The 13,965-nt window shown below is 41.0% G+C and overlaps 2 protein-coding genes across 2 annotated transcripts in view; one reads left to right on the plus strand and one right to left on the minus strand.

The window, feature by feature from the left end:
- PAAF1 (proteasomal ATPase associated factor 1) overlaps positions 1–13,965 on the minus strand; it is a 53,792-nt gene that overhangs the window by 12,664 nt on the left and 27,163 nt on the right. Inside the window, exons 5-7 of the mRNA XM_039219903.1 lie at positions 7,139–7,237; positions 6,090–6,240; positions 2,293–2,487 (exon numbers count right to left, since the gene is read on the minus strand). Coding sequence (XP_039075834.1) covers positions 2,293–2,487; positions 6,090–6,240; positions 7,139–7,237 — 445 coding nt within the window. The remainder of the gene's footprint in view (positions 1–2,292; positions 2,488–6,089; positions 6,241–7,138; positions 7,238–13,965) is intronic.
- Positions 8,459–13,965, plus strand: part of LOC120222194 (cytochrome c oxidase assembly factor 4 homolog, mitochondrial) — a 36,951-nt gene continuing 31,444 nt past the window's right edge. Inside the window, exon 1 of the mRNA XM_039219905.1 lies at positions 8,459–8,558. The gene's annotated coding sequence lies outside the window, so the exon portion shown is untranslated. The remainder of the gene's footprint in view (positions 8,559–13,965) is intronic.

Genomic DNA, 13,965 nt, shown 5'->3' on the forward strand with positions numbered 1-13,965 from the left:
GTGATTAACTTACTAACTTAAAAAAACATTATGTTCTATATCTGGACTTTTGATATTATTTATATGGCTGTACACATTTGTCAAAACTCACAGAACTGACATTTTAAAAAGGGTGACTTTTGGGGCACCTGGCTGGCTCAGTAAGTGGTGCATGTGACTCTTGATCTCGGGGTTGTAAGTTAGAGCTCCATGTTGTGGGTAGAGATTACTTAATAAATAAATAAGTTACTTTTAAAATTAATAAAATTAAAAAATGAAAAGGGTGACTTTCACTACATGTAAAATATATGTCAATAAACCCAACTTAAAAATATTAAGTTCTTTGTAATATGACATACCATATGAGGGGTACAATGTTGAGCAAAACAGTCTCTATCCTCAAGGCTCTTATGGTCTGTAGTCAATGAAATTTATTCATTCATGAAACAAACCTTTATTGAGGGTCTACAAAGTATCAGCACTATCCTACTAATATACAAATGGTATACACAAACAGTAATATAGTAATAGTAATAAACAAACAGACAAGATCCTTACTCTCAAGAATTCTAGTGGAAATAGGAAATAGTAGAATAGGTAAATAAACAAATAGGATATTTTCAGACAGTGATGAGTTCCACAAAGGAAACAGAACAGGAAAGTATGATCAAAACTGAATAGAGACTGGAAGGAGAGAGTGAGGATGGTAACTTTAAATTTAAACTTTAATTTTAAAAAGACTCCATGGAGGCCACTTTTCAACTGAGACCTGAATAATTACCAAAAGCTAGTCATGCAAAGAACTTTAGGAAGTACATTCCAGACTAAAGAAGAATAAGGCAGAGGCCAAGAGGCTGGCAAAGATGGTAGCGGGGAAAGAACAGACAGAAGGCCTGTGGCTAGAACATGGTAGGCTGGCCGAGGGCAGTACGACATGAGGGTAAAAATGAACGAGGAGGTTAGAAAGTATAAGGATTTATGATAAGGCAAGGGAAGGGGTTAGGATTTTAATTCATGAATAAAAGGAGGCTACTGGAGGAGAGTAGGGACAAAGGAGAGAGACATGACTTATGTTTTTTTAAATGACCACAATGGTTGCTCTGCATGGCTTATAGGAGACTGGTACAGGCAACAGATGATGGAAGACCAGACCATGATGCTAGGAGGAAAGAAGAGGGAGAGGGCAGGTGGAAAAATCAGAAACAATCTGAAGGTGGAGATGACAGAGTTTGGTAATATAGGACGTGAGGAAAGGTGCGGTGGATTGTTAATGATCATTCAAACAGGTAGATGGTGGTGCCATTTACTGAGTGGTACACAGATTTGGGGCGGGGGGAAATAAAATACTCCATGCTAGGCAAGGTAAGTTTGAGCTATCAGACATCTAGAGAGTCTGAAACTCAGGTAAGAGGTCTATACTTTAGACCTGGAGCTCGATCTCAGGAAACAAACCATGAGATCATAACCTAAGCCTGCTTGGGATTCCTTGTCTTCCTCTCTCTCTGCCCCTTCCCCATGGATGCTTGCTCTCTCTCTCAAAAATAAAAACTTAAAAAAAAATTTATTTTTAAGTAATCTCTACACCCAATGTGGAGCTTTAACCCACAACCCCACGATCAAGAGCTGCACATTCCACTGACTAAGCCAGCCAGGAGCCCCTAAAGACTTTTTAAAGTAATCTCTACACCTAACACGGGGCTCAAACTTACAACTCCCAGATCAAGAGTCACATGTTCTACCAACTGAGCCAGCCAAGGCTCCCCACTACTACTACTCTTAATCCAACCTCTGGCCCAGCCATGCATATCTTTCTACCCAGTAGTCAATTTTACCTCCAAACCATTTTAATGTGAACTGCCCCTACCCTCCCCCACATCTCCCATTATTCCCATTCTTGTCTGTTCAAATCAAATTCGTCCGTCAAGGCTCAAGTCAACTTCTTTGTGACCCCTATCTATGTACACTAACCTAAAATATAAAATACTTTATTCTTCAAAAAAAACTACTATGTTACATTAAGAATCATTAAGTTGTTTCAGCTAAAAATTTTTTTGTTCTGTTTTATAGGCATCAGTCTCATCTGACAAGCTAAACTGCACTCACTCAAATGTAGTTAACAATGGCATACACTTCTTTTGTAGATTCCAAAGCAACAGAAACATAGTAGGTATGCAATAAATATTAATCCTATGGTGAGAATAATCAGATACCTGCCAAAGAACAGGGAAGGAGGAGGAAGAAAAGGAGAAGCTAAGGCAAACACTGAAGACGCCTAAGGAACAAAATAAGCTCAACACATCATCATCAACTTACTGGGCATCTGCTCACGGGAGCCGAGGTTTATAGAGTTGTCAGCAGCACCCACAGCCATTCCATTGATGGAAGAACCACAGTCCGCAATGACTCCCAGGCAGGCTGAGCGCCCACAGTCCCAAAGTCGTGCTGTCCCGTCTCGAGAACCAGATACCACATTCCTGCCCCGATCAACAATGGCTGTATCCAAAACACCTGGCAAGAAAAAAAAAAAAAAAAAAAAAAAGACGCTATGATGGAGTGGGTAGAAAGGAACTACAAAGGTAGAGAATATGGATCTGCATAAATGACTCCATACCTTCACAAACATATACTGGTGTAACAGATGTTGGGCAAGTTCAAGTGCTACAAAAAGAGAAATAAGTAAGTTCCTGCTTCTCAATGGTTCAAAGATGCCCTTAGAGGGGCGCCTGGGTAGCTTAGACGGTTAAGCGTCCGACTTTCGCTTAGGTCACGATCTCGCGGTTCGTGGGTTCGAGCCCCACGTCGGGCTCTGTGCTGACTGCCGGCTCAGAGCCTGGAGCCTGTTTCAGAGTCTGTGACTCCCTCTCTCTCTCACCCTCCCCTGCTCACACTGTCTCTCTCTCTCTCTCTCTCTCCTAGAAATAAATAAAACATTAAAAAAAAAAAATCAAAGATGCCCTTAGAAACAGACATAGAAAAAGGTTTGGATTAACTTCACGCCCGAAAAACAAACAACCCAGTGAAGAAATGGGCAGAAGACATGAACAGACACTTCTCCAAAGAGGACATCCAGATGGCCAACAGACACATGAAACGATGCTCAGCATCCCTCCTCATCAGGGAAATACAAATCAAAACCACACTGAGATACCACCTCACGCCAGTCAGAGTGGCTAAAATGAGCAAATCAGAGAACTCTAGATGCTGGCGAGGATGTGGAGAAACGGGCACCCTCCTGCACTGTTGGTGGGAATGTAAACTGGTACAACCCCTCTGGAAAACAGTGTGGAGGTTCCTCAGGAAACTAACAATAGAACTCCCTTATGACCCAGCAATAGCACTGCTAGGAATTTACCCAAGGGATACAGAAATGCTGAGGCATAGGAGCACATGTACCCCAATGTTCATAGCAGCACTCTCCACAATAGCTAAAACATGGAAAGAGCCTAAGTGTCCATCAACAGACGAATGGATCAAGAAGATGTGGTTTATCTATACCATGGAATACTACATGGCAATGAGAAACAATGAAATCTGGCCATGTGTAGCAACATGGATGGACCTTGAGGGTGTTATGCTGAGCGAAATAAGTCAGGCAGAGAAGGACAAATACCATATGTTTGCACGTATAGGAGGATTAGGAGGAACTTGACGGAGGACCAAGGGGGAGAAGAAGGGTGGAAATGGTGGGGGAAAGGGAGAGAGGCAAACCATGAGAGACTCTTGAATGCTGACAAAAACTGAGGACTGATGGATGTGGGGGGGAGGGGGGGATGGGCATGAAGGAGGGCACTTTGGGGATGAGCACTGAGTGTTATGTAGAAACTAATTTGACAATAAACTATTTGTAAAAAAAAAAAAAAAGAAAAAGGTTTGGATTTAATTCCTAGTGTAGTATCCTAGAACAGTGGTTTTGAGGTTTTAATTTTGGCTTCAAAACATGTTTTTTAAATAAAAATTAAGAAGACATCTTAGTTCAGTTTGAAAATCATGGTCTTACTGCTTCCATTGAGAACTAACTGAAAGGGATTAGTCTCTCCATTTTAAAAAAAGATGTGACTTCTGGTCTGGACAAGATACAGTAGCCCCATCTTCCCCAGGTCCTTCCTCTTATAACTGAGCAAAACCTGGACATAAGACAGAAAGTATAAGAAGACTGAAAGATGGGGTTGCCTGAGTGGCTCAGTAAGTTAAGCATCTGACTTTGGCTCAGGTCATGATCTCATGGTCCATGGGTTCAAGCCCCACATGGGGCACTCTGTTGGCAGCTCAGAGCCTGGAGCCTGTTTTGGATTCTGTGTTTCCCTCTCTCTCTCTGCTCCTCCCCTGCTCTCACTCTTACTCTCTCTCTCAAAAGTAAACAAATATTTAAAAAATTAAAAAAAAAAAAGACTGAAAGATGGGAAGAAGGCAGACCACCTTAGGGACCTATGGTCTTGAAGAACAACAGGGTAACAAATTCCTTGGATTACCTTGTTGCTTCCCATATATCCTGGATAGGATACTGCAGAAGTCTCCAACTAGGAATTGATTAAAAAAAAAACAAATACATCAGGCACAAATTAAAAAAAACAAAAACAAAAAACTGGAAATGTCTGTTGCAAAAGACTGGGAAAGGGATGGCTTAAGAGAAACTTTCAAATAGCAACAGAAAAACTGCTACCTCCCCTTCCTCAAGGTCAGTAGGGTTAAACACAGAGTGATCTTCTACCCCACCCCCCAGGAGGCAGGAGGCAGCAGTACAATTCCCTTGACCCTTGACATTGACTAGGCCCAGCAAGGTACTGTCAGCAGGGTCCAGGGGCGAGCTGAGCTTCTACCCTGACCTGGAAACAGCAGGTGGAAAGAGGAAAACCAAGGCAGTGGGACTCAGCACTCCACTTTCCTTCAACCCTTCTTTGGCAATGAAGTGGCATCTAGTATGGGTCTCTTCACTCTTAGGTGACAAGAATAAAAGAAAGAAAGGAACAATACAGGAGCTGGAACCTATGACAAATTACATTAGAAACTGTGAAAGTAGTAGGAATGCGCTTGTAAGAGAAGCAGCTATTGCAAAACCTACCAGAACTCACAAAAGCATCATGTATCAAACCAGACTGGATAAGAGTCCTCAACACAAAAACCAAGATAAAAAAGCATTTGCCTTCAATAAAAAATTCAGCTGAATCACATATAAATATCCGAGCCATTGTCTGGGAAATAAGAATGTTAAATGAAACTATGACTGAAATCAGTATTAGTAAGAAAAAGAGCAAAATCCTTATTTCTAGGCATGTTTTTAACAAGTTTACTCTGTTAAAATGATCAGGCTTTAGGGGCACCTGGGTGGTTCAGTTGGTTAAGTGGCTGATTTTGGTTCATGATCTCATGGTTCATTAGTTTCAGCCCCGCATCAGTCTCTGTGCTGACAGCTCAGAGCCTGGAGCCTACTTCAGATTCTCTGTCTCCCTCTCTTTCTCTTCCTCTCCCCCACTCAAACTGTCTCAAAAATAAATAAACGCTAAAAAAAAATATTATATCCCCTTTTTAACATCCTGATTTAGGATAAAACATCTTTAAATTATCATTTTTTCCAACAAACCAACCAGTTAAAGGGGAAAATGTTCTCATTCTGTCTCTATGACTTGATATCAACTGGCTATATGGCTAATCCATTTTTAAAATCTGAACTGTGACTTAAATCCATGGGACCTGACAATCAGTACCAAGCTCTATCTCTGTTGTGGGACCTGTACCAAGCTCTATCTCTGTTGTCTAGTGATGTAGCCATTTGCCACCCAGCTTTTACTATCACCTCAGCCAAAGGGCTAATAATGAGAAAATGCTGGCACACATCTCCCTTTCTCCCAGCACACAATCCAATGACCTCCTGGGGAGGATTTTTTTTTTCACTTATCCATTGTGGAAAACAACTACCTGTGTAAGGCAGTTAGTAATAACAAGACTCAGTGTCAAAGTGATATCATATAATCCTTGAGGAAATAGCTCATTTAAATGGCCAGTTAGAGGAATTATTTGTGTTTCTGTAGATAACTAGCTTCTATTTCTACTTTTTTGGTGCTTTGTCTCTGGGGATCATTAGAGAAGCCTTTTGGAGAAATCACTTTTCATACCTCCTTTGTGACCTTTGAAGGTCACAACACAGCTACCATCTTCAGCTGACCAGATCTTCAACTGGGCATCCATTCCCCCACTCAGAACCACAAGGCCTGATGGGAAAAACCTGCAACAATTCACATCAAACACATGTCCTTCCAATACTCTCTGGAAAAACAAAAGAAAATTACATGCTAGTTCTCTTGTCCATCCCCTGATATTCTCCTACCTCTTATATCCTCGATCCCCTTAATACTACATGCTATACCTACATGCTGGGTTTTAGAACTATGGAGGTCGAGGGGCGCCTGGGTGGCTTAGTCGGCTGAGCGTCCGACTTTCGCTTAGGTCATGATCTCGCGGTTCGTGGGTTCGGGCCCCGCGTCGGGCTCTGTGCTGACTGCCAGCTCAGAGCCTGGAGCCTGTTTCAGAGTCTGTGACTCCCTCTCTCTCTGACCCTCCCCTGCTCACGCTGTCTCTCTCTCTCTCTCTCTTTAAAAAAAAAAAAAAAAAAAAAAAAAAAAAAAAAAAAAAAAGAACTATGGAGGTCGAATGGGAGCTCTTTAGCTCATTTGTATACCAGGCAGTGTTTCTAAGAGCTGCTGACTCCCTTTCCTGTAGCTCTGGCTACAGATGTTGTGGACTTGAACTGAGGTTCTCACAGCCATCCTTAAGTCTACTTCTACATACTTGGAGGCTTAAGCACACTTACTCACCTCTTCTTAAAATCCTCTGTATGGGTTAGAGGGGCTCAGCCATATAATCAGTAATAACAGTCTAGCTACTCTGTCTTAGAAACTGATCACTGAAGGCAGTTCATACCAAGGGACCAGCGATTTAGACATTCACTGGCCTGGCTCTTCCACTCTTCCAGCTCCAATTTGTTCTGGAAAATCACCAAGATTGAGGGTGGTTCCAAAATTAACATATGGGAGAACAAAGATCAACTGAAGTGTTGTGGTCCTACAAATTTAGAATGAGCCACTCTTCCACCCATAACCCAGTCTAAGGTTTCTCAGACCACCCTTTATGCACAAGACCCTGAAAGCATATCCAAAGCCTTTACTCTGAGCTCGCCATTGGAAGCCTGCCAGATCTTCATGCTCCCATCAATACTAGAAGACACACCAAGGCCGCCTCCACTGGAAACGTCCAGGCACGTTATCTGTTCAAAAAACAAAACAACTGGTGTTATAAGTAATCAAACACTTCTTCTCTTGAAATATGTTAAAGTTCTCCCTGTTTAACATTCCCCCAAGACTTCTTCAAGCCTATACTTCCCAGCACAAAGGACATGTATTTTCATGTGAAGGCTGAGGTGTCATCACCTGTCTCCTAACAAGGCTAACGCCAGTAACTTTTGTTTCTCAAAACAAAAAGATGTTCTTCTAATCATCTATAGTCTCCTACTTCAGCTTTTAAAAAAGTTTTTCCTGGGGCACCTGTGTGGCTCAATTGGTTGAGCATCCGACTTCAGCTCAGGTCATGATCTCACACTCTTGAGGTCAAGCCCCACATCGGGCTCTGCGCTGACAGCTCATAGTCTGGAGCCTGCTTCGGACTCTGTCTTCCTCTCTCTCTGCCCTTCCTCAACTTGTACTCTGACTCTGTCTCTCTCTCTCAAATAAATAAACATTAAAAAAAGTTTTTCTTATCCCCATATCATTTCCATCATTTCCATCTTTTGCTATTTTAGAATTAAGATACCTAATTCTTAGGAACCTCTTTACACAAACACAGTCAACTAAAATGTACCAGAAGGATTCAAGGAAAAGCAACGATGCTTCCAATTTATTATTTCACATTCTCTCTGTAAAATCCTAATTATGTGTAATGTGTATTTCAAAATAAGTAACAAAAAAATTCTGATTCACTTATAGTTTCAACATTACAATCACTTCATGCATAAGCAATGATCAGACACATGCATATATACATACACTTTTTATTAAGAAACACCCAGCTGGAAACATTCCAGAAATGTAGGACTAAATATATAATCCCAGATATATTCCTGGCAACAGTGATTCCCATATGACCTAAATTGTAGGAGCCCAACAGTGACCATAAGAAAGAATGGTTGGGCGGAGCATGCCTGCATACAGGATGTTCTGCCAAGGGGCCTGCACACAATATCCAAGGTTAACGGTCCGCTCGCAAACGAGGGAATGTGCCCTCCTTGAAAATAGGGAGGAGGCTGGAGTTCTGGGCAGGCTTCTTAGTAAATATGCTGTGGTCACTGTCTCCCTTTGTTCTACCCATCCTTGGAATGTGCTTGGTTAGAAGAATGCGTTTCTTAGATTTTGGTATGTGTCCAGCTACCGGGGTATAAAAATAAACCGCACGAAGGCTTGGGGAGATTTTTCTCCTTCAGGCCGGAGTTGTGTCTTTGTCTGTCTTTGTGTGTCTTGTCTTTTTGCCATTTCGTTCGCTACATCTGGCGCCCAACGCGAGGAAAGAAACGGAGGGCAAATGAAACCGAAAGGGTGAGTACCCCTTGGGGATTGTAGGTCCAAGGCAGGGGAACTTTAGGGAAAATCATGGGGAAATCCCCATCAGCAAAAGCACAATACATGGAGCTAGTCAAAGGACTTCTCCACTCCATCGGGGTGAAGGCATCTAGTCGCCGTTTATCAGAGTTATTTTGCCTTGTGGAGCAGCATTGTTATGGGTTTAAGTGCCAACCCGAAGTACAATTAAATTTAAAGGAATGGAAATTAATACAAAAGGAATTACGGCGACAGCATCAGAAGGGTAACATAATTCCTTTGAAATTGTGGACTCTATGTAGTGCTATCACTCAAGCACTTGCATTGCTTTCTACAGATAGTGAAACTAAAACCATAAAATCTGAGGTGATTTATGAGGAAGTCCCTAATGAGAAACCAAAGGAATCAAATGCTGCCACTTTAAATGATGCTTCTGCGGCCGCCACTTTGCATTCCAGGGATGGGAAATCAGATACTGAATCTGATAGTTCTAATGAGTCCTCCTCGTCGTCTAACGGGAACGACGAGATTGATAAAGTGACCTGACTTTTTCAACAATGATAAAAAACACAAAATGAAAGAACAAATTCTCAAAAATCATGAATGGGTCCCACCAAAAGTAATGAACACCTCACAGATACTGAATGGTCAAAGCCATAATTGTAATTGGTGCTTGTATGATGATGCTACATAAGAATCTTTTTCTATTATGTTTATCTGTGTAACTCTGGTCTCGAGACAAGTCTATATTAAGCGACCAAAAGTGGTTAAGGCGGACGCTCTGGGGGCCACGGTCGCAGGAGACCTGGAAGATGTTCCAGGCTCCTTCTGTATCAGAGGGAAAAAATATTCAATGGACTGCCCCTAACCTGTATTCTGTATTAGTTCAAAGGGACAAGGCAACTTGTGCCCAGGATCCAACCAAAAACCTTCATCCCAGTTTGTTTCTTTTCCGCAGCGCTGCCGTCCTGGTTTCAGTTTCGTTTCCCCGTGCAGCAAACTTTATTATCTGTCTCTCTGTGTATGTCTGTTGGACTTTTATTACTGGGCGACTAAGACTAACAAAATGGGACATACACCCTCTAAACCCCTGGACTTATTGCTCACTCACCTCAAGGATATCAGAGCTCAAATACACAATCTCTCCGTTCTGAGAAACGGGCACAACCCCAGAAGGACCCAACTCCACTGTCCTCCCATTTTCTGTTCCCAGGGGCCTGTTGCCAACTTCCCGCTCTGCATTCGCAAATGACCTTCTGCTTAAACACAGTCTTGTGTATGCACTTAGTCTGTCTTAACCTTGAGTTTGCTACTTGGTCAGCACCCTGGCTCGTTTACAAGCTTAGGATGTTCGGCGATTGGGGACAATCAGCCTGGGACAAGCCCTTCATTGTCAGCCTGGGACAATAACCCCTTTGTTCCCCAGCAACCCTTAGAAATGACTACTAAATCAGGAATAACCAAACCTTTAAGGGTGTCAGATTTACGCTCTGCAACCTCAGGAAGTGCTGCTGCTGACTTGCCTCTCACTGAAAATGTTCTCTTGTCTCCGGGAGGTGGCATTTATAAATTAAGAACAAATATATTTGGCCCATTGCCTAAAGGCACTTTTGGCTTAATATTGGGCCGCAGCAGCGCAGCTTTAAGAGGTCTAACCATAATTCCTGGAGTGATAGACTGATTTTGTTGGAGAAATTTTAATCATCGTTTCTACTTCTATTACGCTTTCACTATTAGCTGGAGAACGTATAGCACAAATACTTCTTTTATCTTATCTTCCCTTTTCTGCTCTTCCTAATGAAAGGTCAGGAGGTTTTGGAAGTACTGGGCAACATATATTTTGGGAAATGCTTATCAAGGATTCTCGCCCTGTTCTTTCCTTGACCATACAAGGAAGGAACTTTGAAGGGTTGACACAGGGGCAGATGTCTCAGTCATTTCCTCTCAACAATGGCCCCAGGAATGGAATAAAGAAAAAAGTCCTCTAATGCTGACAGGATTAGGCTCTATTGCCACTGTTTGGAAGAGTACTCATCCTTTACAATGCCAGTTTCATCATGGAAAAACAGTTTTTGTCGCCTTTTATATTGTTAGTATACCTATTAATATACGGGGAAGAGATCTTCTCTCACCCGTGGGGGCTTCTGTAGCCATTCCGTTGGGAAACTAGTGGCCATTACCAAAAATAAAGCTCGAGGCTTTAGAGCAATTAATATCAGAGCAACTTCAACTTGGCCATATAGAGCCTTCTACTTCCCCTTGGAATTCTCCTGTATTTGTTATAAAAAAGAAATTTGGAAAATGGAGAATGTTGACTGATTTAAGAAAAGTTAATAAATGTATTGAACCTATGGGAGCCTTACAATTGGGCCTTCCTTCTCCTGCTCTCATTCCTCAAAATTGGTCCTTAATGGTACTAGATCTTAAGCATTGTTTTTTTTTTTTTTTTTTTACTATTCCTTTACAATTACAAGATAGAGATAAATTTGCTTTCACGGTTCCTGTTCTTAATCATGCTCAACCTGTTAAGCGCTATCAATGGACAGTCTTGCCACAGGGAATGATAAATAGTCCTACCTTATGTCGAGAGTTTGTAGCTCGTTCTTTACAGTCTATCCATCAAACGTATCCTAATTATATTCTCTATCATTATATGGATGATCTCTTATTGGCAGCTCCCAGTATTGCTGAACATGATAAATTTTTCTTAAAGGTACAGGAAGCTTTAAAACAATATAACTTACATATAGCTCCAGAAAAAGTTCAAAAGGATTTTCCCATTTCTTAGTTAGGAACAATATTAGACCAACACCGAATCCGGCCTCAAAAATTACAAATTAGAAGGGACCATTTGAAAACTTTAAATGACTTCCAAAAATTATTAGGAGATATTAATTGGCTACGCCCAGTGCTTGGAATTCCTACTTACCAATTACGACACTTACTTTCTACTTTAGAAGGAGACAAAGCCTTAGATAGTCCCCGAATCTTAACCCCTTTGGCTTTACAAGAACTTCAATTTGTTGAACAAAATTAAATGATGGTTTTTTAACATATATTTCTGCTTCTCAATCTATTTTATTCATAATATTTCATACCCCTCATTCTCCATCTGGCGCGATTGCTCAAGAAAAAGGATTAATAGAATGGTTTTTTTTTACCCAATAGTTTCTCTAAAAACTTAACTACATATATGGATAAATTAGCATTTCTTATACAAAAAGGTCGCAATCGAATTCTACAATTATCAGGGAAAGAACCACACCAGATTGTTACTCAACTAACAAATGCTCAAATATCTTTATGCTTACAATTTAATGAAAATTGGCAAATTTCCCTTGCTTCATTTCCTGGTTCATTTTCTAATCATTATCCATCATCTAAATTGATTGATTTTCTTCGAACTAACCCCATGATACCTCAATCTCCGATTTCAAATATTCCAGTTCAAGGACCCACTGTTTTTACTGATGCAAATAAAAACACCGCTGGATATTGGACTTTTGAACGTTCTAAAGTCCTTCCCCATTCGTTCTCCTCTGTACAACCTGCTGAGTTGTGGGCTATTTAGTTTTACAAGATTTTCCTCAACTTCCTGTTAACATTGATTCAGATTCTCGATATGCTATTCTCTCTTGTCTACAGCTTCCTCAGGTTTCAATGCCTATAACTCTTAAGACAGATATTGACAAATTGTTTTATCAAGTACAACAATCGCTTCTACAGCGTTCAAAATCAATTTTCTTTACTCATATCCGTGCACATTCCGCCCTTCCTGGACCCTTATCATTTGGAAATGCTACAATTGATGCATTACTTTATCCTATAGAAGCAGCAAAACAAGAACATCATCTGCAACATACTAACTCTAAAGGCTTAAAAAAAAAAAATCTTATGCTATCACTCGCAAACAAGCTCAAAATATTGTTTGCTCTTGTTCCATATGTGCGCCTTTTACCTTACCATTTACCCCACCAGGTGTCAACATAAGAGGATTACAAGCAAATCAGATATGGCAAATGGATGTAATTTTTATTTCATCTTTTGAACAGCAAAAATGTGTTCATCATACTATAGATACATGCACATATTTCCAATGGGCTACTGCATTACATTCTGAAAAAGCTGATGCTATTACTCATTTATTGTCTTGTTTTGCAATTATGGGAGTACCAATTGAATTAAAAACTGATAACGCACCTGCTTACCAACCTGCAAAATTAACTCACTTTTTATCCCAATATCATATAACTCATATTTTTGGCATTCCTTATAACAGTCAAGGACAAGCTATCATTGAAAGAGCTAATCGCACTTTACGTGAATATATTGAAAAAATAAAAAAGGGGGAACAGGAGGGATTTATGAAACCAAAAGACATCTTGAATAAAACTTTACGTACTTTAAATTTTCCGAATATTTGGAGGAAAGAAAATCTATCAGCAGCAGAATTGCATTTTCGAAGGAAAGAGGAGGATAAGAATATCTTGAATACACTCATTTGGTATAAAGATAAAGAGAAAGGTTGGGTTCCAGCATCACTGACATATTTGGGACGAGGTTATGCTTTCATATCTGTTGATAATTTTAGGTTTTGGGCCCCAACTCGATTGATCAAAATTCAGAATGGATGACCGCTTTGTGCGAAAATTTGAAGAGCTTTCTGCACAGCGGAGCTTTACATTCCCTACCTGATATGCGTCCCCTCCAACATGGGGGCAACTGAAGAAGCTTGCACAGGAGGCTGAGAAAACTCTTGTTAATACTGGGCAACCTTTTAATTCTACTAATCTGGTGTTGGCTATGATGGCTGTAATTACCTGTCAGGTAATGTATGCACAAGCAATAGAATATACTTACTGGGCTTATATTCCTAAAAACAAATGACATTCTTAAAGCTCAACTCAGAGCCCTCTTGCTGTTGCACATCTTGCCAGAAGCATGCCCTTGCTAAATTTCACAACGTGTGGGCACACCCCCAAAGCAGTTAGGAACCAAAACCATCATCTCTTTGACTATCGCCTTCTGGAAAATGAGGCCTGAGACACTGGTTCCTGAGCTCAAAGCAGGCCAGAAACAACGGTGGTTCTGTGGTTCTGTGTTCCTCAGCCCATTCTCCCTTGGGGGAGGGGACGCTTGAATGGGGGTTGGAATGGCCACTTCCCCCAAGTTGGACAGGCTGTTTCTTGCCAGAGTGTGAGAAATGTTCCGGGCAGCTAAAGTGGTCCCCGTTGATCCTGTTGGAGCTGGGACAAAGGAGTCAACATACACAGACAGAGTAAACATACACAACAATATTCCAGACAGGCACCTACACCACAAGGCACCATATGGCTGGTTACCTAACATGCTTGTTTGCACCACCTTTTACTCTACATATACAGGCTGACCCTTTGGCCTCAGG

The sequence above is a fragment of the Hyaena hyaena genome, unplaced genomic scaffold, assembly GCF_003009895.1.
Source record: "Hyaena hyaena isolate Hyena2069 unplaced genomic scaffold, ASM300989v1 scaffold_848, whole genome shotgun sequence".
NCBI lineage: Eukaryota > Metazoa > Chordata > Mammalia > Carnivora > Hyaenidae > Hyaena > Hyaena hyaena.